The sequence below is a fragment of the Rousettus aegyptiacus genome, unplaced genomic scaffold (assembly GCF_014176215.1).
Source record: "Rousettus aegyptiacus isolate mRouAeg1 unplaced genomic scaffold, mRouAeg1.p scaffold_m13_p_17, whole genome shotgun sequence".
Lineage (NCBI taxonomy): Eukaryota > Metazoa > Chordata > Mammalia > Chiroptera > Pteropodidae > Rousettus > Rousettus aegyptiacus.
In genome coordinates this window covers 2,410,711-2,438,343 of record NW_023416292.1, presented here as the reverse complement: position 1 = coordinate 2,438,343, position 27,633 = coordinate 2,410,711, and the positions used below count along the sequence as shown (strand labels likewise).

General features: G+C 38.7%; 1 protein-coding gene across 8 annotated transcripts in view; it reads right to left on the bottom strand.

Annotated features, from left to right (window-relative positions):
* Positions 1–8,095: 8,095 nt before the first annotated feature.
* Positions 8,096–27,633, bottom strand: part of MDM4 (MDM4 regulator of p53) — a 28,764-nt gene continuing 9,226 nt past the window's right edge. Inside the window, exons 5-11 of one of the 8 annotated variants that reach the window (XM_016140228.2) lie at positions 26,731–26,786; positions 23,099–23,166; positions 22,267–22,366; positions 19,896–20,056; positions 18,513–18,662; positions 17,066–17,146; positions 8,096–15,115 (exon numbers count right to left, since the gene is read on the bottom strand). In XM_016140228.2, coding sequence (XP_015995714.1) covers positions 14,543–15,115; positions 17,066–17,146; positions 18,513–18,662; positions 19,896–20,056; positions 22,267–22,366; positions 23,099–23,166; positions 26,731–26,786 — 1,189 coding nt within the window. In that variant the 3' untranslated portion in view covers positions 8,096–14,542. Of the gene's footprint in view, positions 15,116–17,065; positions 17,147–18,512; positions 18,663–19,895; positions 20,057–22,266; positions 22,367–23,098; positions 26,653–26,730; positions 26,787–27,633 lie in introns of those variants that run through there. The other 7 variants (XM_036234411.1, XR_004955086.1, XR_004955085.1 and 4 more) reach the window with 7 other exon arrangements.

The following is a 27,633-nucleotide window of genomic DNA, read 5'->3' as shown; positions in this document are numbered from 1 at the left end:
CATCTGAAAAAAATACATATGGCTTTTGTTGTTTTGTTATTCCTTATTCATCTATGATAGTTAAAAGTCTGGAAACACTAATTCTGTTCACAACTCTGAAAAGTCTGTTAACGGTTAATTGGTTAAAGGCTGATACCCAGGTCCCCCAGCCCATCAGACTTCTCCCACCCTAGCGGAGGGTGGGAAGCCAGCGTGGACAGGGGGGGCATCGCGGTATGAGGCTGAATAGAGAAGGAAGAAGAAAATGATGACTTAGGGACTAACTCCTGGGAATGCTAGGGGGAGGCTGAGAGGTAGGAGGTTTACCTCCACCATTCTCCCATCTGTAGTAGAGAAGTTTTTGCTGCACAGGCCAGAGAGGACCCATCTCAGGGCTTGGGACCAGCCCCCTCCTGCGAGGCCCCCCAGTGCCCAGGGTACAGGGATGTGGGCAGAAACCAACAAAGGCGCTGGCTTCAAAGTCACAGTGCTGCCCGCCCAGAGAGAAAGAGAGCCCAGCAGGCCCCTCCCCAAAGAACAGGGGCTCACACGTACTGGAGTTTTGGGTTTCTTTCTAAACAGTTGGACATCCCATCAGGGCCGGGTTGAGCTCCGTAGATCTTCGGGCACCAGTGGTCCATGTGTTAAGAACTACTTTCCTGAGTACCGGCTTCGTGCAGCATTAACAGGAGAGAGAGAGAGCAGGGGGAAGGAGATAGCTCCCAATGGGTTTGAAAGAAAAGTGCATTTAAATTTAACTCATAGTGTAGCTGAACAGCGGGTTTGGAAAATTGGTTGTGTAGCTTTGCAGTTGGTGTCAGGGACCCACTGACTGAGAGAGAATGAAAGCAGCTTGAGTTTGTAAACTGCCAGTACTGTGAACCAAGGTAAAGGGCCTCTAGGGAGCAGGGACTTCTTTCACCGATTCCTACACGTCAGGGGAAACGGCGGGACTGAGCACAGAAGCCTCGGCCAGGGGCCGGAGCCAGGAGCGCTGCAGGCAGCCGCTTCGCCATCAGAGTTTTTGCGTTCGCAGCTCTTCCTTCCAAGACTCCCAGCCTCAGAATTCCAGAATCCCAGTCCAAGAGAGGCTGGAATTCCCCTGACAAATGGCCCCGAGGCCTCTGCAGAGCCCAGTGCCCCGGGGAAGGCTCACCGCACATGGGCCCAGCCGGCCTCGCTGTTTGCCAGCTCGGATGGGCCGTAAATTCCTTCTGTGTGTGCCCACACCTGTGTCCCTTCTGTCCACCGGCATGGGCAGACACTGTGGTACCTTAGATGGGAATGGCCTCTCAGAGAAGGCTTGACCCACAGGTCACAGACTACCCAAATTCACCTGCAGGCTTCTTTCTTGGCCTACTTAACATTTAGAACTATTTTTTTGATCCAATATTTACAATACAGAGATTTCCTATAAAAAGATAGGCTGGTAGAATGTCTCGAAATATTAGAAAGGCTGGCAACAATGACCCCACACTACCACGGGAAAACAGCAGGCCACAGTGGGGCGGTGGCTGCCCCTTGAGGTGGGCCTGGCTCTCCAGCCCCACCATCTCCTTGCCTCAGCTGCTTTCCTTGTCCGTGAGACCCAACTGGTCCATAAATGTATGAGTATGTGAGGCCGGACCTTGCCCACACTCCAGGTTTTAGTGTACAAAGATCCACTTTGGTTTAATGTTCATTCCCTCCCTCTGTAATTTAGCCTTCTCCCTTCCAGAGCTATGCCCACCCCCAGGGACTTCTTCCCTCCTGTCCTGCTCTTATTTCCACCTCATGACCTCATTAACGTAAAAATCACCGAACCTGATCAGTTCTGTTTAACATTCCTTTTCCTATGCCCATACATTTGAGTCAGTGATTCCCACCAGCAGGAAGACCACCTCTACTCTATATGGGGCAGGGGGCAGGGGGAGTTGAAAATGATTGCTTTATTGTAATAATTGGGCCAATTAGTGCTTGGGGGAGAGGGGGAAGCAGAGATGCTAAGTATCCTGCTATGTGAGGGATATTCCCATTAAAACAAACAAACAACAAAAAACCAACAACAAAAACAACTCTATGGAGAAACACTGAAATGGAACACTGGCTTTATCTTGTCTTTGACTTCTGCATGCTCCTGTAAAATGGAGAGAACATATTTTATTCATATAACATTATACTTCTTTCATAGGGTTGCTATGAAGATTACATGAGATAAAACAAAACAGATACTTGACACATACTAAGCACACAATGAATGTTAGCGATGATGACTAATTTAGAAAATGGAATGGTGAGACTAGTGTGTCTGCCCACAGATCTGAATTCTAGTTCTGCTAGGACAGCTAGTCTGCCATTAACCAGTCACGTGACCGACCATGTCATCTCCTCTCTAGTACAACGAGGGGTTGCACTAGATTTCTCTAGGCCCATCCATCCCCAATATTCCATGGCTCTGCGTTCCTAATTAGATGCGTGACATATCCTTTCGCTTTCCTTTCAGGCTTTTCTAGTCTGAGCCCGCTTTCCCAGGTGCAACATTAAAAGCTGACCTGAGGCTGTATTTCCTCCCCCAACAAATTAAAAAATAAAAATACAGGTCAAGAATAAACAGTGTGTACAAGACAGACACACACTGGATATCATTGCTCCTCTGAGGTCCGTGATGTTTTGAGGGAGGCTGTGGAGGTCGGTGGCCTCAACTTTTCCTAGTCTCCCCCCTTCCTCAGATGGAGAAAGAGCTTCCCCCAGAATGTAGGCCCTTGTGATGGGCACCTGTCCATCAGCAGGCTCTCACCACAAGAAATTCAGGGCAACAGCTTCTGAGGCTCAGTAGAGGCTCAGAAATAGGCCCTCCCTCACCCTATCTTCCTGTCCCGCCTGGAAAGAAGGCCAGACAGCCTTGGGGGCTAGAGGGAGAGGCTGTACATCAAAGGGAAAACCAGCAGCTCAGTTCATTTGAATAAACCAGAAAGAAAGGAATTGTAATAGCTTATTATCAAGAGAATAATTTGTAACTAGGTTACAGATAGTCTGAAGAGCTGGTGATTGGTTGGTAGAAATGGACAAAATCAAAAACAGAAATGTAATTCTCTTGGTGGCTGATATGGAGTTAGAATACTGTTTATACTAACCTCCTTACTCCAGATTTCCTTCCTGAATTTTAGAGGAATCTTACAAATGATTCCCCCAAGCACCAGGAGTAACAATATTTAAATAAAGATTTGAACTTATGGGGTTATCCTCAGGCAGATTGAACATGTTGTTTTAAGGGCAAAGCGACCTTCCTCTAAGAGTTTATAAGTTACTGATGCCCTCTGGTGGAAGATAAAGGTTACAACTGCTGGTTAGAGGCCAGAGATTTGATTGGTCACTCACGAATGAGAAAGCTGAAATCCCCAACTCTGATGAAAGCAAGAGGAAGAGGAAATATCAGGTGCTAAGTACCTCATCTGTCCACCACACCATTTTCCAGATCAGACGTTAAGCGGACTGCCTAAAGTCTAACTGGCAATCCTAATTCAGTGCCAAGGATTCCAAAAGTCCTGATGGTTACAAGTGTTTCAAATGTATACACACAAATGCACGCACGCACACACACACATGCACACACATGCATGCATGTACACACAGAGTGAGAGACAGAGAGAATGAGGGATAGGAGGGAGAGAAAGAGAGAGAAGCGTTCGAGTATTTGCCCAGTTGAAATCTAGGAGTCCAATAGGGAAAAAAAATCCATCCTTATGCCCATGACCTTGTCCCTAACAATTTCCCACTGTTCCTCTCTTCTTCCCAAAACTTTCTGTCACAGTTTTAGTATACAGCAGTGGTTCTGAGTGTGGTTCCTAGGCTAGCAACACCAGCATCACCTGGGAACCCGAAATATAGATGTTGGGCCCCACCCAGAGTCTCTTGGGTGCAACCTTTGGAAAGCGGACAAAGTCCTCCAGGTGATTCTGATGCTTGCTAAGTTTTGAGAGCTACTGCTCTAGAACAGGGTTCTTAACTCAGGGACCACAGAGGGTTTTAGAGGATCTAAAAGTTTCTTGGGTTTGCATATAAAACTTTACATGTGTGTATAACCTTTCTCTCTGGCAGCCACCTCTTGGCCCCACACAAGTTATGAACTACTACTCTATAATTGTTTCATGGCAAACACCCCTTGCCTGCATCTGGAAACTCTTTCCTCCATGTCTTCACTTTAAAGGACGGCTGGCTGTCCCCCGAGTCTTGGTGGTCATTTGTCCACACCTCCTGGACCTTTGGCATCGACGGCTCCCTGTCTGCACCCAGACGCCATTCCTCCACGCAGCACTCTCTGCTCCTTTGACACACAGACCCAGATTTCTCTTTACTCTTCCTTTATTGTGTCATCTGCTGACCTTCCAGATACTTTCCCTTGTTCATTACAGACTTTGGGTTCTTACAGTCCTCCCATCCTGGGTGAGGGCATATCATGTCATGTGAATGACTCATCCAACACCCAGCCTCACAGGACCATCGGCAACAATCTCAACATCGAAGAATTTCACCTCCATGACACTTCAACCACTCGCTTGATGCCATGCCTGGCACTTGCCCTCACCTGGACCGTTCCACCTCTGTACTTAGTACAGGGGTTGGCTTAGACTAAGTTATGGTGTGGTAACAACCCCTCAAATCTTAGTGACTTCCAATCCAGTGTTTGTTTAGGGACAAGAGCATTGACCGACCCCCACACGTCCCTAAACCTCTGCTCAGAAATAGCATGCTTCTCTCTGCTCAGTCCACTCCTACTATACCACCATTCTTCCCATTCCGTTAAGGCTTTCCATCTCCTGTGAGCCCCCTCCTGGAAATGATGACAATGGTTACTCATAGTAGGTGCTGACTTGACATCTCTACATCCCATAAGGTATTTGAGTCTTGGAGAAGCTAAGGAAACTGCCTTCACTTTCTTCTTCTTGCCTTCTAGGTTAGAACCATCACTTCCACTATTATGGAAACAACTGTTAGAGCCCAGGTCCAGGATGTCAATCTGCAAGTTGTGTGATTGTCTCCTGAAGCGCTCAGCAGCTGGGCCTGTTGGTTCCCAACCAGGGACAACTTTCTCCTTAAGCGACATTTGCCAATGTGTGCAGATATGTTGATTCTCATAACTGGCGGTAAAGGGAAGGAGTTGTGCTACTGGCATCTAGTGTGTAGAGGCCGGGGATGCAGTTAAACATCCTACAATGCCCAGGACACCCCTCTGCCCCCCAAAAAGAATTTTGCGACCCAAAATGTCGATAGTGCTGAGGTTAAGAAATCCTGGTCTAGAGATAGGACAGTGCCAGGCAATCATCTTGCAGGTTTCCCTAGTCTGTTCTCTCTCCTATTCCCCAGAGCACCTTTTAGACTTTCTCCATCCTCTTCAAACTCTTCTCCCAACTACGTTCTCTATGATACTCAGCTGTCTCCTTCCTTCCATGCATCCAGCTACACTAAACTTGGCAGTCTTCCCTGGTGCCATTATTTCCTCACCTAAAGGCCTCTGCAGGTTTCTTATCTGTGACACTCTTCTCCTCCTAACTCCTATCCTTCCTTTAGATCTCAGCTTCTTATTTCTTTGAAGAGGTTGTTCCTAAACCCTTGACTAAATGGGCCCCTCTTCCATATTTGTCATACAGGCAAGTATTCTCTTAATATAACATTCACTACACGAATTATGTGTTAACTAGTTTTCTTAAGCCATGAGAGTGGGGACCATATTATCTTCCCCACTGTTTCCTCAGTATCTAGAAAGTATAAGATACATAAGAGATACTTAATATTTACAGCCCAGGTCTCTCCTGAGCTCCATTTGCAGTTGGATCTTCTCCTATGCACAAAATCAACAACACATCCAAAACCAAGCTCATCATTTCTTCCACAAAACCACCACCGCCACCACCACCAAAAGAGCCTATTCTTTTACCATATTTATCTCAGTAAATGACACCACCATCCACTACCCAAGCCATCCTTGACTCCTTCCTTTCCCTCACACCCACAATCTTTTAAGTCTGTCACTTCTACCTTGATTTCTCTCAAATCCATGTACTTCTTTTGTCTCAGACATAATGGTTTTAACCATTGACTGAGCATGATTCTTAGTTACCCTGGACAGGTTATTAATTTTTCTAAGCCTTAAATACCTCATGGGATAATAGATGACAAGTCAGTACCTACTAAGTGTTCAGTAAATGTTGTCTATTTATTATTCTTTCCAGGCCAACTGCCATTACTTTAGGAATACCATTTCCAGCTCAGACTGCTGCCACAGCCTAATTGTTGTAGCCAGCACTCCGGTCTATTCTCAACAAGGCAGCCAGAAAGATCGGTCGAAAATGCAAATGAGATGTCACACCCCTGCTTTAAATCCTTTAATGAATGTCCACTGCCTTCAAGATAAGATTTAAATGAATTAGCTCGGCACATCATACTTTCATCATCAAGCCCTTCGACACTCCAGCCCCAGCTCTCACTTCAACATCCTTTGCTCCGGTTCCATGGAACAACTTATTCCCCAAACAAGCCATTCTCCCAGCCACAGTTCTTTCCTTTGCTGCTTCCTCACAAATGTCCTATGTCCCTAACTCCATTGTTAGACTGTAGGCAACTTAAGAGAGCTTCCTTATTCTCTGTGGTATTTCCAGTACCAACTCTGGCTCGTATCAACACGCATTTACTGAATGAATTTAATTCCTTTTATTTTGAAGAGAAAAGAAAGCAAATGGAAGAAATTAACTAAATGTGTTCAGGGAAGGGATGTACATAGCAAGGTTATCCCTGTATCTCAAACTCCTAATGACCTGAAATCCCTTAATAGCACTAATTCTTTTCACACCTTTAGAGGTTGAATTTGTGCAAATTCTAGCAACCACTTACTAGGCAATTTGCTGATAACTCAGCTCAGTTACTAGTCTCAGTGTGCCTTCCTCTGGCTTCAAGACTCCATTTAAAAACGATAAATCCGTAGCACCAAGGCAAATAGGATGCAAAAAAAAAAACAAGAAACTTTTATGTAGTTGGGATCATTAATAAGTACCTTAAAGATGTCACAAACATGGCAGGGGCTGTGTAACAGAGAAGTTGGCCCTGTCCTGGTCTCTTAATGCTCCTCTTGCTTTTTGCTTTTAAAATGCTACCCCCTGGCATTTCCAGTCTCATCCCCACCACCCAACTCCAAGGGCCCCCTCACATAGGAGTACACTATGTATCTCTAGGGGGCAGCTTTCCTATGTCAGCTTAGGAAGGGTGCCCCCAAAAGTTGTGCAGTGGGCACCCATCTGCGCCAATTATGTGGTAGCTATAAGCGCCCGACAACTGACCTGATGTTTCACTCACCTTAATGGTCTCAGCTTTAAAACGACCTTCTGAAACACATGGCACGCTCTTCGTGGGCGGGCTCGTTTCCCTTTGCTGTCCTTCCAAATAACAGAACCTGAGGGCCCTGGACCAGCGGCTTCAATGAAGCTTCTTAAGAGTGTATAAATGTGCTTTTTTATGAGACTTCTTAAAATTCATTAGCTTTTCAAGGAAAGTTATAATCCCTAAAAGTTTAAGAACCGCTGCTAGGGACCCTAGCAGAGACCACGCATGTGACTGCGTACTTTGTGACAAAACTTCAGTACATCTTCACACTAGCCCCAACTCAAAAAAGCCCTGCACCTGACACATCTTTATAAATCCAAGAGGCAAATCTGTCATCTCACTGTCTGAAATCTCAGTAACAGGATGAACAAGGTGATGTAATTGTGGGCTCAGAAAAGTTAGTCTTGTGCCTAGTGAGATGGCTTGCCTAAGTCACTGTATGATATGCAGATACTATATACTCTGATTCTCAAGGGCTCTGGTGCAGGGGAGACCTCCAAAGCTGCCTAACTAGCTCAATGTTAAAAACACTCTGCAAAATTGAGACTTCCTTCAGGACTGAGAACCTAAAAATGAAATATAATTACAGGTAACTGAGGGAAAATATCAAAAGCTGCTATTGATTTTGAGTATAGTAACTTCCATGGCAAAAGCTATTCTCTTCGCCCCCAAATGAGACCAAAGGTTATATATAAAAACAGAAAATGAGGTTTTGCTGTATACAAACAACATTACATATTTCCCCAATAATGACACCACAAAATGGCAACATGAAAAATATTTAATACACAAAAAAGCACAACAGAATCAACAGGTGATTTAAAAGCATTAGATAGTGCAAACACCAAAAAGACACAAGGCTATTAACAGTGGTGCTCATGAGGACTAAGCAAGAACACATGAAAAATGTCTTTCTTCATTTAGTGAGCTGGCCACTATTCCGTTATTTTAAATTGCCATTTTCTTTCCACTTTATGAAAACTCCCAAGCTTGGTCTACCAAGAGCATAACTTCTATCTTATTCAAGGCCATCACAGGTTAAGTTGTTCCCCCATATTTAATTCCCATGACAAACTGCAGTACAAAGGGTAGTAATGTGAACTCATTTTACAAATGAGAAAAACTGAAGTGTAAGGTCAAGACAGGCACTCAAGATTGTGGAATAATCTGACTCCACTCTGAGAGGTGCTTAATGGTGCCCAGCTGTAAACTAAGGAGAGTTCCATTCACAGGCTGCTTAAGACCCCTCCCCACCTTGCCAAGTGTCCAGGGGGTCAGAAAACATTACTTTTAAAAGGAAGAAAGAAAAGCGAACCAGTGGAGACATTTTGATTCTTATTAAAAAGAAAATGAAAAACAATGCCAACTATAGGGGGAAAACATCCTCCTGTAGGAAGAGGGAAGGCTGACCTCAATTTCTTAGTGCTGAGATAAGGGAGCCAATTGCCCTGTTCCTCCATGATACGCACGAAGGAAGCTTCAGTTACAAGCTGTTGTGACATCAGTAGCTCTGATGTCACAGCTTCCCTTCCTGATTGTTAGAATCCATCTCCTCACTCTGCAACAGAAACATCCCTCACAAGTGGTTGAAAAAGAGGAATTTTATTTAAAGACACCATACAAAGAACTCCTTTGGTATAAAAACAATATCCAAGCGTGGATAACTGAATTCTGAGGAAAAAAGAGCAGTAGTAAGGGAGGAAAGGGAACTGTCTGACGAGAAAGTACTTACTGCTTTAAAAAAAAAAAAAAAAAAAGCAACACCTTTGGATAAGAAATTAGATGCTGATAAACTTTCAGTGTTATAATTTCAATTTTCAGTAAAGCATTTGCCAAATTCCAACAACTGTTCTGAGAAAGGAATTGTTCAAATAGCACTATTTGGCCCTTTCCAGGATCCTTGACCCATTCTACATTCTACCCCGTTCTACTCTCCCAAAACACTTAAGGACCCTGAAGGAAAACCATCTGCAGAAGCAGCAGCATCTTCGATTTCAGATACACTACCAAGAAATGTCGACGATCTCTTTCTACAGATACTTATTTCTCTATAACATTTTCGGTCATTCAAAAGACTCTTGATAGAGGTACAGTAAACCCAAGTGTAGGTGTATTATATTTTCTTTAACAATGCCATTCACCAATAACAGCATTAGTTGAGACTGCATGTTCACTACATCAAAGATCTCAAAATGCTGTGAGACATTCTCCCAAAGGAGAAGAGAGATCTGGTAGCTCCTATACAGGAAGAATAGAGCAATGGCAAACAAGGAAAGTGGTCAACAGAAAGAACATCTCAAAACGATCTGGAAAGACTGTCCCCAAATTAAGTCTGGGGAGCCACCTGAACCACCACCACCTCAGACCCTCCTCATTTCCAGTTCAGCTTTAGGGTCTTCAATTCTGCTCCTCATATGCTAAACAGCAACTCCCACTAATCATAAATCTGGGAAATTCTAGCAAAGTAACTTCCGCATACCCTATGGCAGTGCAAAATTCCAGACGTTTGTAAACAGTGTACTTCCTTTTGGCACAGGAGAGTGTGTGAAGATTTATCTTTGAAGTGCAGATTCAAACACAGCTAGTTCCTAGTCTATATCCATGTTTTAGCAAAAGCATTATTAGTTTTGATAGTGTGCGCCCACTTGTACACTCATGAATGGCAGTACCATCGAAATGAATTCTTTAGATCATGGGTCTGAACAATTTAAGCAGATACTTAGCTAAACAGAATATGAGATTCACAGTATCTAAAGTCATACACTTTTTAAAGTTCACATAACTCAGTGTGGAAAAGAACCAAATAACTGGTTAACAGGTTTCCTCCCTTCCAAAGAGAAACAAGAGGTAATAGTATTGTATAACCCAAGATCTAACATTCACCAATATCTCATTAATGACTTTTCAAAGAAGCCAACATTGCATTGAACTGGCATTTTAAAAAAAAGTTACAAATGATTCTCTTAAAAATAAGTTCTTACAAATGATAGTTGACAAAGCATTACATACATCTAAATATACATAAATTATTATTAAAACACAACTGCATATTTCGAATGTCTGGCAGTGATTCAGTCTTATATTCGAGAAGTTCACGGTAGTTTGGAGGGTGGTCTGGCTGGATGCTGATCCACTGCTCAAGCCTAGGACTGGAAACACGTGATAGTCTATAAGTGGACTGGGGAAAAATGGTTATATCAGTTTAAAGGCTTGGTGTAAGATTTTTATAGTCTGACTTAAGTATCAAACACAAAAGCACATTAAATATTATAATGACAGTGGAAGCAGAGTAAGTTAATATTAAAAGACAAGAGGCATTTTTAGCTATGATCTAGAAATCTTGTTTTTCTACGGATCTGTCATTTCTGCTCTGAACTTTTTGTCCAGGATAACATCATCACAAATATTAATTTAAATGATAACTAAAATAATTTGATGCTAATGTGGAATGATTTCATTAGTCACAAGTCTATGGTGTGATACAGCAGAAACAATACTCCACTGACACCTACTTTAACAGATCCTTTCTTCACAATCAAGATTTCAACTTAAGCATGACCTACTGGGAAGATCATATAATTTAACATCCAAATAAAAATATTTGAGAGTGAAAGAGGAGAGAAAGAGATGGAAACAAAACCAGACAGGATGCTGAAGAACAAGTAAAGTGGCCCTGTCTCCAGAGGGTGGTCACCCAAAGTACAACTAAAAGATAAACGGGTAGTGTTTGGAAGTCAAGAATTTATCTTATAGTAGTAAACTATGAGGACTTCACACACAAATCATGCCTTGCTTTAGTAGAAGTAAAATATATCTGTACCGTAACACTGAAAAAAGAACAAAATCTAAAATCTGAAACACATCAAGAAGTTTAGTTTCCTGCAGGTAAAGAATTGCTCTGATAGCACTATTTGGCTCTTTTTAGGATCCTTGGACCATTTCTACCCTCCCTCCCCCAAAATGAGGACTTCTACTTCCTGTGCTATACTTCCAGAAGACATTAAATAAGGATCCTGGATGAAGGAAAACCATCTGCAAGAGCAGCAGCATCTTGGACTTCAGATAATCTAACAAGAAATACTGACTACCCCTTCCTGCAATTCATTCATTCTCTGTAACATTTTCAGTCATTCAAAAGGTTCCTGATAGATGTACAGTAAACCCAAGTGTAGGCGTATTATATTTCATCTCCAACACACAGCTTAGGATCTTCTAATTAAAGTATGTAGTGCTAATGGAAACAATAAAAAACACAGATAGGCAAAAGGAAAAAGGAGGAAAACTGAGTAGCATAAAGTCTGTGCTAGGAAAAGATGCACCAAAATTAGTATTAACTATCCACAAACACGAATAAAATTTTAAGATTTTTTTTTAAAAAAACTCCAACCTTATATAAGGGGAATCACAGGATACTAGTGCAGATCCCCAAATCTCCGTATTTCTCCTTTATCACTTGCAAAAGCACTTAACTGGCAAAAACAAAACTGATGGCTGTCAAACTAAGAGGAAGAGAGAACTACTTAAGGAAAAATAGGGAAGAAAGTAAATAACTTCCTAAAGTTTTAAAGCATCTACTAACAAAACACTGAACTCAAAAAACTGGTTCTACTTATCAGGGAAAAAAAACCTTGTCCCTTATTTCTAGGAAAGCCAGAGATTTGTGCTGCATTCTTCAAGAAGAAACAACATGGGAGGAAATGCTTCAGGTTCTTCTGCCACCTTTGCTCGACCTTTCAGTGGGAGAAGTAATTTATCTGATTATATAACCCTGACATTTACTTTGCCTTTGGGGAATATTAAAAGCCACTATTCTAAAGTCCTATTTTAGTTGCCAAGTCATATTCTCTAATATTTTGAGGTTATTATTAGTTGTTCCAAATTTAACAAGCACCACCATTTAAACATTTAATAATGAGAAGCATGGTTTAAAGTATGGTTTAGACTCTAGCATTAGCTCTATCACCAGCTGTTTGACTTTTAGCAATTAACCTTTTAGCCTCACGTGCAAAATAAAAGGGGCTGAGCATGAGTACATTCTAAAATTCTGTAACCTTAATAAAACTTAACCTTGGAAATTAAATAAGTTTAAAAAAAAGAGAGATCTTGCTCTATCTACCTCCAGGACCTGGAAATACTCTTCCTTCAAGGGCAAAGCTTCTGAAAGCATGGTCTGAGGCTCACTTATATCAGCTGCCAGGAACACTTGTTGAAATGGAATTCCCTAGACCAGATCTCAGGGATCAAAGCGTGTGAGTGCAGGGGTAGCGACAAGGCTGGGGTGGGGGTGAGTTGGGCTTTTTTTAAATAAGCGATGCAGGTGATTTTTAAGATGCATAAATTTGATAATTCTAGGGCATTGCTCTTCAAAATGACATATTTATATCCCTAGGCCTACACTAAGTTTTCCATTGGAAAAGTGGATGGGGATATCTATAAGGAAGTCAGTTTAAAGATCTTCAATTTCCATACGTATTGTTCAAAGATTTATGTGCCCTGATAAAGCCTGTTCAGACTTAACATTTCTCTTCACTTTCCTTTTCACAACTGCCATACTCCCTATTTCAAAAGAAAGGCTACCTCTCATACATCTAGAATCTTACTATGGGGCACTGTTCACAATGTAAAAAGAAAAAAAAAAAAAAAAGCAAAAATACAATACCCAAAGAAGCCTCAAACCAGACCTCCGTCATGCCCACCAAAAAAAACCCCAAGCAAAACAAAACAAAACAAAACAAAACAAAACAAAACAAAACAAAGAACTCTCAAAAGACAGTAATGACAGAGAAAAGCAGGGAGCTTTGGTTAAAAATTCTGTGCCCTTGTAGGTGTAAAAATAAATAGAAAAAATAAATAAAAAATAAGGGATTGTAAGATGACAAGGTCCTTACAATCTGTGAGGTCAACCAAGGATTGCCTCGCCTAAAAAAAATTGTGCCTTATCTTTCTGTCTTAGAACTGTAATTGAGAAGATTGTACCAGATGTATGTTAACACATTTATTTGAATTAAAAAGAAAGTCAAACATTTTATGATTGAAAAGTGAAGTCTGATTTGACTGATTACTTTTATTAGGACAGGCTTTTGCCAGTTTATATGATAGGACATTTTCAATAAATTTAATCAGCTAAATCTGCAGCTCCAAAACTCTGATAAAAGTATCTTTAAAGCAGATATATATATAGTGGATAGTATAACCTCTATAAGTACTTAAATTTGTTTTAAAATTTTAGATGTCAAATTAAATGTGTGCAAAAAGAAAACCGATCTAGGGTCAGAGCCACGAAACAGCTGGAGCGACTAACGTGGAAAGGGGCACAAGGGAATATTCTGAGGTGACAGAAACATTCTTCTAGAACTTGTTTTGGGTGCTTACTCAGATGTCTACAATTCATCAGATGGAAGCACTTCATTACTTGCTAACTATACTCAATTTTTAAAATGTGCAAAAGATTATATGTACTCTCAAAATTCTTTTAAGGGTTTAGCAAAAATGTTTGATATCATTATTCTAGGCATACATGGAAGCAATCTCCTTTCTCAAGACTTTTCTTTTGGCTTCTCTGAACAATGTGGACTCATTGCAACAAAAAGTGATCTACAACACTACATAACTACTTAAACTTTGCTACCTTTACTCTTTTTCTAATAGCCACCTTGGTTTTGATGCCTAAGAATAGTCCCTAACAGGAAGTAACATAGGGGATAAGGGATATAGTCAATAATACTGTAGTAACTATGTATGGTGTCAGGACTTACTGGGAGATCACTCTGTAAGTTACATAAATGTCTAACCACTATGCTGTACACCTGAAACTAACAGTGAATATCAACTGTAATTGAATTAAAAATAAAAAAAGAACATTCCCTAACAGGAAATAAAATTAAATAAAGAAATGATTAATCTTCAAGTAATTTGGTAAGTGAATTATCATTGTTTATCCTAGTAGTTGCTCCCCCCAGGTCCTCATCTCTGAAGAGAGAATGAAGTGATTAACATATCTTTTCATGTTAATGTAGTCCCCAAATTAATAATCTAGTTCTAAAGAATTCATTCTCAATTTCCGCATAAGTTTACAAGCAAAAATATCCTGGGACACAGATGTTTATATAAATAAATGAACAGATACGACGACTACACTAGTGGATATGCTCAATAAAGAAGTTTTGAGGTAACTTGGCCCTGTTATTATTTCTGCAATTCACTAATTTAACTATGCTATGAAAACCCTAATAACCAACTGAATCTCCTTCTTGCAAATAGGGCATGAGGCCCCAGTTTTCTTTAATCTTCTGGCACAGTGAAAACAAGCAACAAGATGGCTTGTCCTCCCATGAATAATGTTCCCATCTCGTGGTCTTTTCTCACACAGACTGCATGGCTTCAAGAGATTACGGCAATCCTCCATGTTTCCTATAACTGTTCTCTGGTTTAAAATGTTAGCTGATTGTTCCCCCATGCTTGATATGGTCTCTTGGCTTTCAGAACTGTGAGCCAAATCCAAGAATTCCACCGAGTTGCAAGGATCAAAGAGTCTGGGGTTTTCTTCCTTTCCATATACATCTTTAGGTCTAACGACTGGAGCTGATATGGTTCTTCGGCAATCAGGGACATCAATTCCTTCCTTTTCCTTCTCTTCGGGTATGGCAGTGATATCAGACGTGGAGAGAGAATGGGTTAACTTAGAACAATCTGAATACCAATCCTTCCTCAAGGCCCAGCATCGAAAACAATACCTCTTGCTTGGAGAGTTAAATTTCTTACACTCAGTACACTGCCACTCATCCTATAAAAACAAGTGCAGTCAATTAATTTTCAGTGGGGAACATGATGCTGAGAAAATGGGAGGGTAGGGCAAATTCTCACCACCTCACTAAGCTAGGAGTCTAGACATTACACACTAGTGGTCTAGCCTAGAATTAAAACAAATTCTACAGCTATATGTAAGAAACTCTTAAGAAGTTTTACAATGATAGTGATACAGTTGCCATTTTTAGCCAAAATATAGCTATATTAAAGAAAGCTATCTAGTCTCAGTGGAATTTACATTGTTTTGTTTTTCACACTACCTTCTTTTTAGGTCATTTCTCTTTGTACAACTTAACTCGTTGAGCAAGATGCTGAAGAATGAAGGAGAGATAGTACTCTGTCATTCTTTCCTATCAATCTAAGAAATGTTAAAAATTTGGCAAAAAAAACTACAATTATAAGATTTGAAAACTACTAAATTTACTCATGCTCTCTCACTGCTCTCAGGGATCATAAGTAGCTAATTGTATGTCTAAATCACACTCTCTGAAAAATGAATGTTCTTGTCCTTGAATGCCAAGTAATTTCTTTCCTACTTCTCCATATTCAAATTAGGAGACACTAGAGCTCAATAAATTTTACATGCCTTGCTTAGTTCAAAGATAGCTACCTGGAACAAGTCGAGAGTATTTAATGTGGATAATTGCCTGGCTTTGACAGGATCAATGATTTGACACAGGCTTACTTGATTACTTGCAGAATGGAGGCCAAGTACTTGAAGTTTAGAAGTTCTAACTCAATTGCCTAGACTAAGAGGCAGGGACACAACCATTTGTTAAACTGGGATGTTCTCCAGAAAGCCTCAAAGTATTCTTGCCAATTGTAGATCTTCAGATCTCATCTGAAATACTATACAAATACTCAAATGAACTTCATAAAGATGTGGAATTCATAAATGACGGTGTGTCATGGTCTAATTGGCATCGCTTTTTCTTTTCTAATAGTACATAAAACAATAAGGGTTATTAAATTCAATGGCATCTTTGATTTGATAAAATATAGTCTATCTGCTTAATAAGGTTTCTGGGCCCAAGTAGCCAAAGAAATCTGATGAAAATGGAAACACTGATCTCTGCTATTTGTATTATGGTCAAGAACATTTACTTAATGAACCAATATATTCCACTTATTACTTAGCTATGCAGACAGATAATTTACAATGAATTACCATAATGGTCAACAGTGATAGGGTGGGAGTGTGGGTGAAGGATCAACACCAGAGACAATCTTAAAAAAAAAATTCTAAAATTTTTCTATCCCCAAGCAGCAAAATGTAAATCCTCTCCTTCTCCTTCCCCCACTACCCTTTCCCCCACAGTGAGTTAGCTGAGGGACGTACTAAAAGGAAAACAGGGAACTAGCATGAAAACAGAAAACAAAGGAATACAACTGACGACCTGAGTCGTTAATTGGTGACAAATCCATACCTATTACCTAACAGCTTTAATACTAACTCTTCTTTTATTAGCCCTCTGTTAACATAAACCTATGTGGAAATTAAGCCATTTTGTCTCTTTTTAAGAAAGTATTGAAAGTATTTTTATACTTGACAAAGAATTTTAGATAGCTTACAGGTCTCTTGGGCATTAGAGAGGTGTTTAGTGGAAAAGCAGTGCAGGACTATTCTGAATAACTGTGTACCCACTGCATCATGTCCAGAGAGTTCAGCTAGTTGGGGAAAGGTACTCAGGGAGCATTTCCATTGTCCCTTTTCAAGGTAGGAAGAGGAGTAGATCAGCTCATCTCCTTCTCAAACTCCAGTAAAAACCTCTAACAAAACATAAAGAAACCAACATCTCTTAACACCCAGGAAAGATAGATAAAAGTAAGGGAAATGGCGTTCTTCACTTCAAGTGAACGGCTGGCACACTGACATCTGAAGGCACGGGTGGTACATACAGAACAGCTTTTTACTAAAGATTCATACCTCAGAGGCAACCTCTACATCAGTATCATCACATATGGACTTCGAGTCCTCAAGGTCATCATTTTTTCCTGCTTCAATCACCTGTGACAGCAAAGACATCTCATTAGGAAGGTTTACCTATTTCACATGAGGTTATTACCTAAGAGCAGAAAAAACAAAATCTCACATTCTGCCTGCAGCACTACCACTTAAAAGGGAGATCACTTACACCTGAGACCAAAAACATCATTCTAGCACCAGAGTTACCGAATGTCTTTGGCATTCAGAAGGGAGAGGATACCCAAATTTATGACTTTAAAGAAAATAAACATTATCAGAGAAAAAAAAAATATTAAATGTGGAAATCTGTCTTGGGAATCTAGGTAGGCATTATAAAAGCACTGTATAAAGAACTTAGGTGTGAAGAATGAAAACAAAGTATTTAAAAATTTTAATTCATATTTGAAAGTACAATTTGTTATGTTATACTCTGGCTATCCTGTAACAGTATGCCCATGGACCAGGAAACAAAAAGAAATGTGGGAAGTGTCCTGTAAATTTTTAAATTTAGAATTTAAAATTCTAAAAATTAAAACACTAGTTTTCTGAAACAGTAAATTATAATACAACTATGACCCTCTATATAGCAACTTTCTCACAAAAGTTCAAGTATTTTAAGCCTCATCTCTATAGAAGTTTCCAAATGTCACCTGTCTTCATTCCAGCCTTGCATTCCCTTCTAATGCTGCTCATACAACTAGCAGAACCCAAGCATCTATCTGCCTACCACAAATGTACCAAAATATCCTCCAGGAACCCAAATTCCTTTGAAAATCCCTTAAATTGAAGAGATGACCCAATTTAAGTGTTTTTTCTATATTTATTCAATGACTATTTACTGAGAATCTTGTCCATGTCAGCCGCCGGATCCAGTGCCCAATTTCTTTTGAGACTTGAGCACTTGCTTGTATAGCTCTTCTTCTTGGTATGCTCACACCATGTGTACTATGAGTTCTAACTCCCTCTTTCCCCATATTTAAACTCTGTAATATATAGAAAGGACTCATCTATTTCTATGTCGGTTTAAAATGATTACAAAAGCTATTAAATGTCCAAGCAATAAGGATTTTTTTTCCTACAGGCTATTGTGGCCATTAAGAATTTTGTCATTAGCAAAGCAAGGTCTCCAGAAGAAAAAAAAACTCTACAATTAGACAAGGAGGAAAAAGGTAGCTTATTGCTTCTAACAAAGGAGTTTTACCCTACCTTATTTTTAAGACAGTGTTTGTTAACTTACTGTGAATCTTCAAATTAGATACAGGAAAAGATTAAAAAAGGAAAGGGGAGAGGAGATTATGTGAATCATTTGTTGTACAAAGAGGTATAGTATAGGGCAAGTCACCAGATCTGAAGAGATTATACTATGCACACATAAATACAATCAATGTGAAATATTTCCACGACATACCATTTTGTCTCTCACTTTCCCTACTTCTTCACTTGTTTGCTCAGTATCAGCAGCTTCAACTTTTATTCCAACACCAAAATGCTCTGATACTGACTCATTCAAAAACCACACATCATCTGTTGTATCTGAAACAATGGCAGTACCTATATCCTAACAGAAAAAAACAAACATGAGTTTTTGTAATCAGAGGCTTATCAGAGATGAACGAACATAAATTTAACCAAAACTCAATATCCTCAAAAATCTCCAAAAAAACACCTAGCCTTTCTCTAATTGACATCTATTCATTCAACAGACAGCTACTTGGCACCTATTATGTAAAAGCTAATGGATGAATATAAGGGTGCCTGGTGAGGAATTTTCTATTTTAACAGTAAACCAGGTATAACACCTGAGAAACAATTACTGAATAGCTTAAAAACTAAAGACTCACAGTTGCTCGACTAAATAGAATCCACTCCCTATATTCATTCCTTTCCACACATGACATTTTGAGAACCTAGAAAACATTCTATTAATTGTGATATAGTCTTTCCTTTAATGATCAATGATGTTTATGGAAGAAATGTGAGAAATACTGATGGTAGCTCAAAACTTTATCCTCTTTCTGAATTCTTTCCGCATTCAACTATGGACATTTTGACACGCTATTCTATAACATTCTTAAGAAACTTATTATTTTGCCATTATATACCCATTCATTTACTGAACAAATACTCACTGAATGCCTATTATGTGTTAGATACCGTTTTAGGTACTAGGCAATAGAATAGAGTGGTCAATAATACAAAAGCCCTGGACTTACATTTCAGTGGGGATAGTCAATAAATATATACATAAAACATGATAATCATTTTACAAAGTGAGAAATGCAATGCAGAACATAAAATAAGATAAAGGAGCAGAATTAGAATGATGATGACTTGATTTAGGGTATGACAGTGGAAATAGTAAAAAGTGGTTAGACTTCGGATGTTTTGGATATCAAATAATCAGCTGAAAACCTGAGTGTGGCATATGACAGAGAAAGAAATCAATCATATCCTTTGACATTTGGCTGGAATAACTGGGTAGAGGGTAGACTTGTGAAAAAGCCTGGATAGGAGTGTTCGGTAAAAGAAAAAAAAAGAGGTTCGTTTTGTACATGTTACATGTCAGATCATCTAAGAAGAGGTGTTGAGTAGGCAGCAGGATATGGAAGTTGGGCATTTAGGGGAGAGATCAAGGCTGAAGATATACATTTGGGCTTCATATGCACACAGATGTCACTTAAAGTCATAGCACTGTATGAGAAATCTTAGAGAATGCAATGTGTGGTCAAGAATAAACAAGACTGTTACTCTTTTTTTTAAAAAAACGTTCCTCTTCAAAAGTAAAATTTACCCGATTTGTCTGTAAATCAGTTGAGCCATTACTTCTAGGAGTATAATTGTTTCTCAAGTTTCCTAAAAACCACCAAGGCAGGCCGGCTACATCCCACTCCTCAAGCCCGAGGTCCAGCCTAGATGTCTCATCTTGGGTTAAATTTTCTATTAAGTCTTCATCTACAGAAGTCAAATGAAAAGGATGATAACTATGTACACAACCCTTAAAAATCAAGACTCTCTTTATAATACTTACAATCTTTTCATAAGATAAGTAAAAAGAAATTCCTATTCCCAATAAGAATCAAATCAAATCCCTGTCTCAGTTGCAGAGCCCAAATCTCATTCCCTTCATTAGCAAATAATGACACTAGAAGGAGATAATCATTTATCAAGAAATCCAAACTCTGAAAGCACCTAAACAATGACATTATTCTAAAAGGATTTCTAAATGGTCATTTATTTTCATTTTAAACATTCCTACCACTGTAATAACTAAACAATGACTTGCTCTAGCACATGGTGTCTAATAATGGCTTGATCCACTGGGCTGCAAATGGTGATGGCATAGCGGCCCAACCCTTAAGACAGAAGTAAGGCAGTGCAGACCATGACACAAGGCAATCAAAAGGTTGTCAAGGCAGTCTCACTCGCACCATATATTTTGGGACAGCCCTTAATAATTCGTGTTTGATAGGTAATAACTACTAAAAATGTTAAACTCTACGTTGTTCAAAAAAGTATATACATATGTCCCTTCTGGATCAATGGGCTCTTTTGGTGGTGAGATATCTATATCTAAACAGACTGCAAATCCAAAACACATTAAGTCCTCACCTATTCCAAGTAAAAGACCTTATGTCATACATCTAAATGGCATTCAAGGCAGTTACTAACATAAGTTTGTTGCTACCATATAAAGTTCTTTTCTTTCCTTCTCATCATGCTATCTTTTTTGCTGCACTTCATTCTTTTTCTACTTTCTCACTCTCCTCTACCACTTTTCCCAATGCACCAGGCATACCAATGGCAACCACAGGTGTTTAAATGTGCTAAGGTACAGACAGTTGAAGAAATCTCTGCAATAAATGAGTCCCTGCTAGAAATAAAGGTTATTCCACCTACTAACAAATTATGTTGATCCTGCTGATTAAAAGGCATATCTGTGCTCAGGGAAATTTCAACTACCTTTTTACTTACTCATTGCTGAAATTATCAAAAACCAAACTCCTAAGGTGGATATTAGAGTTATCTTCATCTATTCAAGCTCTAAAACTTCTCATAAAAGGAATGGAAATAGGCTATTCTTGCCACATATAAAAATTCTGTCCTCTCTACTTACACACCTTCCTGCGAATACTAAGCTATTTATTAAAAATTTATTCAAAATTTACATCACAAATGACATAAATTTGCTGTTCTTATAAACAGAACTTCTAAGTAGAAAATATGGATCTGCATTTAAAGAAACAGAATTATACATTAATGCCATATAGACTGAAATAAGCCTTTCCAAGGTAACTAGGTAGCCCAAAATTTAGTTTATACTCAAATGCAATTTGAACAAAACAATCCAGCATGATAAATTGATTCCATTTTAACTTAAACATTTAAAACAATTTTAACAGCTCTCCAGGATGTTGCTAGAGGTCTAAGTGCCACTGCTCCACATGTGAGCCAGGTGCCTAGATTAGAGAGCATCACGTCGTAAAATACTTTTGAGGAATTTTTATACATCTTTGCCAGAAAAAAAATTAGAAGATATTTTATAAGTAGGGCTTGGGGAAAATTTCCAAATATCAATTAACTCATTTAACCTGACCATACATACCATATCTAGTATGGAAGGCCAAGATCTGATGACTTCACTTAAGGGCAAAGGAACTACTCGGCTTCTTATGTCTCATTCTTGGCTATGAGATACTAAGTATATTTTATCATCTTTGCAACTTTTGAAAAAAAATCTATAAAAATTTGCATCAAGCAAACAAATCAAAAAGTAGGTGCAAGGGTGCCAAGATTTAAAAAAACCAAGGCAGCTAAGTTACCAGGTGGCAAACTGATAAATGTGTAGCTATCTTTTGTTAGCATCCCAGCCAAAGGAAGGGTCCTGCTCCATTCCAGTAGTCATGGGTTGCTAAAAGATAACCGCCATCTTCTTCAAAGTTAACAATGGTGATTGGGGTGAAAAAAAGATTTTCTGAAAAGAATGAGAAATAAATATGACATATGTCCCCCCTCCTACTTCATATGCAAAGAGGCAGAATTTTTTTTATTTCTCTAGGTCAATGTATTAATTACAGCTAGTGCTTAATTAAGATAGATGCCAAATCTAGAAGTCATCAGTCAAAAAGAAAAAAAAGTCTACACAGCCTTAATCCAAACCTTACCTTCTCTAGAATTTGTACATTTATGCTGTGAGGTAGGCAGTGTGGAAATATTGCCTTCTTCAGTACTTTTCCTGGAACTGGAACTTTCCTCTGCGTTTTGCTGAAAAGAAGAGAGGTATCTATCAGTGCAGTGGAAATGCTTGAGACCAGGGGATGTAGCAGTTCCATTCTGGCTCACCAGTTAGTGTGCAACACAATGAGTTACGCACAAGAAAGAGAACTCTGGAGTTCACAACAGTCATCAAATAAAGGCAACATCTCTCCTCAACCCACTGTGAGCAGAGCTAGGAGAATCCCAAACCTGGGGGGTAAAAAATCTCTGCACAAAAGACCAAAATCTACTGTTAAAAACAGCCTATCAATACAAAGGCTTTAGCCTACTGAAAAAAAAACAGGTATAATTCAGAAAACGTGAAATTCTCACTATATACCAAGATGATCATGAGGTTTTCCCAGGTTTGGGGAAGCTTTAAGAAACGGCCTGACACGAATTGCAACAAGCCTGTTAAAATCTAATAAAGCAGTTCCCTCAAACACTATGAACGTACACCATCACATACACACAAGGTGCAAACACAAACCCCAAAGAAAATGCAACTGGAAGAACTGAAGATCAGAAGTGCTACATCCCAAAGAAAGACTCAGAGACTGGAACTCTGTTACGGGCAGAACAGAGAGAATGTTCACTCTGTCCCTGGTCTGTGAACTCCCAAGAACCTTTCTTATTAAATTCTTACCATATTCAGCAAAAGGTCTTGGGAGTCCAAGATCCATAGGTACAGAGAAGGGGCCACTCTGTACAACAAAAGAAGTCACCATGCGGTGATTTTACCTTCAGTTGGTCTTGACTTGGAATATCCATATTTTGATCCTGTGCGATAGCGAGAGTCTGAGCCGCATCTGGATAGCAAGTAAAACAAAAGGAAAACCTTCCCTGGTAATAACCATTCTTTCCACACAAAAAGGACCTCAGCAAACAGCCCTGGAGCCAGGTTTGGTCTCTAGAGATTACTTCTCCATGTTGGTTGGACAAGGCTCTCACCCGAAGGAATGAAAAAATCAAAACTAGTAAAAACTGCAAAGACCAAGACAGGCTATATTCAAAATATATTACCAAAATATAATCTGAGGGAAAATGAAAAATATCTACAAAATAGTCTTCCATAGCAAGGCTTCAAATTTTAACGTGAAAAGTAATTCAAAGCAGGGGCTAATGAGGAGTATTTTTATCATCTTTTCCTGTAGGTGGTTAATTACCAAATTTTCTAACTTATAAACAATTAAAAAGGTTTGACTTTTAATTTAATTTTTATTTTCAAATGTTAAAAAGTTATCAAAGGTTATAAAATCTGAAAATCTGGAATTTTCTTCCATTGCTTCATAACACAACAGCATCTTCATGTAAACTTACATTCTAAATGTCGATGATTTCACAGTTTAAATTCCCATCACTTGAATGTAAATTAATTTTTTTTAATCAACAAGTCTTATTTTTCCCAGATACTATAACCATTTCCTAAGAAGGAAGAGGAAGCAGATAAGTTTTTCTCAAGGCTAATAAAAAGAAGCAAAGAAAACAATAACCCAAGAGAAATTCTTCGCTAATCTCAAAGAAATTTATTTTTAAGAACTTGGAAATTAGACGTGGTTCCACAGTGTAGCAGTTAGCACGTCTGCTTTACACACAGACGGTCTTGGGTCTGCACCCCAGTGGAGCTATGGTCTATGATCTACAGCCATGCTACCCTGAGCAAGCCCCAGGTCTGATCTCGGAAGCTAAGCCGGGTCGGGCCTGGGTAGTACTTGGATGGCAGACCACCTAGAAAGACTAGGTGCTGTAGGTATAAATAAAAAATAAAAAAGAACTTGGAAAATTTTCAAACAGAGTAGAAGGTAAAAACTTACCTACAAGAAAAGAACTATAGAGAATTTAATAAACTGGACCACTAATTATATGAGGCTATACATAATTGAAATGCATACAAATAAGTCTATCACAGGTTGGGTTCATCAGCTACTATCAGGTGCAGAGACCTGATGGAAAATATCATCCTTATCTAATAAGGACTGCCAGAGAAAGAATACTGATCCCACAACTGGTATGACAGTTCTGTTGTTTTGCAAACATTTTCAAAACTATAATTATAAAGAGCATTATTTCTAGAAGCATTTTTATAGAGATACTGCAAAGTTTAAAAGACAGCATTTTAGACCACAGTGGTCTTTAAAGATCAATTATACAATGTTCGTGAAGTATTTCTTTAATAAAGTAATTTGATAATTATCATTTGTGTTCTAAAGCCTACCACTCAGGTTAAAACAATCAGAAGCAAAAAGAACTTATCTGGGAAAACGACAATGTACAAAGGGATTTAAATATAAATAAAACATTTGTCATATATTTTATTAGTACACATGTGGAAATTTGGAGAAATGGTTTTATTAAAGAACCACCTTCTCTTCAAATAATGACATTTTCTTCAACCATCAAAATAAAAGGTTTAAATCATTTGCAAAGGTATAAAACAGGCAATATAGAAAACAGTTGTCCTGTTAAATAAAACAGGCAAACCATTTTATGAAGATCAACAGAGATGGTCATTACAAGTAACATTATAAGTACTAATCCAAGTGCAAGTTAGGGTGAAAAATCAATTTCTTTGGGGCAATTTCCTGGTTTTGATCATTGTACTATGGTTATGTAAGGTGTTACCATTTATGGGATCTAGGTGAAGAGTGCAATATAATATCTCCTCTACCACTTAATTGGTGGCACCTGGGGAAAATCACGCTCCTAAAAAAATCTTTAGTTTATTTATCTCCAGACCTTCCTTACTGGGTTGTTGTGAAGATCAATTGAAATGTTTGTTACAGAAATGTTCATTTTAACATATGGCATGTTAAATTCTGCAGAGGAAGTCCAAAAAAAGAAAATGAGAGTAAAAGTGAGATTTCTATGCACTCTAGATATTCGGGAAGCAGATCAGAAAACAAATTTTACTGAGAGAGCAGAGTAGAAAATATAAAATCCTCTGTGTATTCCAAGCCTGTAGTGACTATGCCAGAAAAGCCATGCTATTTCACAAGTGACTAAATTTCAATAAAGCACCATATCATTTGCAAGTCCTTCCCTCTCAAACAGAAATTTACAGCTAGGTGAAGTGGGCAAAGGTTCAATGAAACCAACGGGCTTCAAAAATGTAAGTTCATACAATTTAAATTTCATCTACTTTAAAGTGTAAATCTTTATTAGGAATGGATTTTTTTCAAGTTATTTGTTTTAGTAAACTATTGAAAGACTGCCAGTAAACTACTGAAAGATTGCCAATCTAAAGGGATTACAAACTTGGGCTTTCTTCAAAGGACAATATTACCTAAAATCTAATTTGAAGCTCACAAAAGAGCTTTAAGAGGGAATGAAGAAAAAAGTTTCACTATTTGGAAATGAGATATAGGGTTATATTTCAGTAGTTTCTAGTTTAATTCAGTTATCTCTAACACAACACACTTCAGACCCAAAGCAGCCAGTTTCCTGCTCATACCTAATAAGTTAAACTTAGAGAGCAGTACTTAAAAGGAATGCAATCCAGCAAAGATTTAGACAAATTGGTCTTAAAATAACAGAGAGCTAAAACCATTAGCTGAAATGTTGTTGGGGGACCCTTATGAGAGATGGGTCAAGGTTACACCATGTGAGCCCACAGAATCTTACCATCACTAAAAGAGGGACAGGCAGACCTTACATGACTGCTGTAAAGCTACAAAGCACCACCTATGAACCTTCTGGGCAAAACATTTAAACTTGAACCTATTCAAGTGTTACCAGTTTACCAAAAATAGAATAGAGAAACATGTTAAACAACATCAAACAATACAATCTGCAAACTCTAGACCGCAGGAGATGCTACAGAACAAATGATCCATTTCTTCACAAAATAAAAGACATAAAAACAAAGGGAGCATTAAGTTTTATAGATTAAAAGAGACAATCAACCAAATATAATGTGTGGACTTTGCATCCAGATTTGAACAAACAAAATGTAAGAGTTATTTTTGAGATAACTGGGAGTAACTACATATAAATTGGCTATTGGATAGTATTACACAGTTATTACTTATTAACTTTGCTGGGTGTAATAGTGGCATTTTTGTTATGTTCGAAAGAAAAAAGTCCTTATCTGTTAGATTTCAAAAGTATGTCTAGATGAAGCAAATATGGCCAAGTATTAACAATTACTAAATCTAAAAGGCACATGTTACTTATACCAACCTATCTTTAGTACAGTGGAAAATTTTTGCAATAGAAACTTAATTACACAGTAATCACATTCTGTGTGACGGTATCCCTTCCAGTCATGCCAAGACAGCATTCCATTTCCATCTAGATCTTTCTTGTTTCCCCATCATTTACCCCCTTTAAACTCAAAGCTATGATATAGACTGAAAAAATACGATGTGACATACCTGTAGTAGCAGTGGTTAAGGCGACAAGATTCCTTCTTAGCATAGCATAGAGAGGGCTGTCAAAGGGATAAAATAAAAAATTAATAATTCCATGGCTTTCTATTAAAACATTAAGTGTATTTCTGCTACGCTATCTCCTAACTTCATAAAATACGAAGAGGAAGATTTTTTTCCCCAGAATACATTTATAATTATTAAAATATCAAGATGTTAAAGCTCAAGCCCTTGTGTTACTCTGTCCCCATTGAAAACAAACTAATTTTATTTAAGCTAACAGTGACCCAAGTGGGAAGATTTCCTTTACAAACTATTCCTCCTTCCTTCGAGGAGTTAAGTTTTACATTTTAATTAGGGAGTGGAGGTGGGAGGAAGTTTTACCAAAGTAAATGAGCTCAGAAAAAGTCTTCGCAAAGCTATAGAAACAAAGAGAACACTGACTTCTCAATTACTAATTACCTTTTGATTATATAAATAACCAAATATCTCTGCAGCTGGAGAAGTTCACCCAACAGGTCACAGCAGCACTATTATTTTTTATGAAGCTCCTCATCAACCTCAAACTGCCCAGTAATTCGACATTCCTCGCCAGCTCACTCTTCCTCCCTCCAACAACTGTTTCACAAAATTCTAACCTAGTCACATCAAGCTCCCTACTATTTGGGCCTTTACACATGATTTTCAATCTGCTGGATGTGCTCCTTCAACCAGCCCCCTCTAACTGACTCTTTAATTATCCTTTAGCTCTCAGCTCACATATCATTTCCTCAAGGAACCTTTCCTTGACCTCTAAGACCCTAAACCATACCCTCAAACACAATTTCATGCACCTCTTTTCTGTAACACATCATAATATAATTTTACCATGTATTGGTGTGGTAATTTGATTAAGATGGGTAAGAGCAC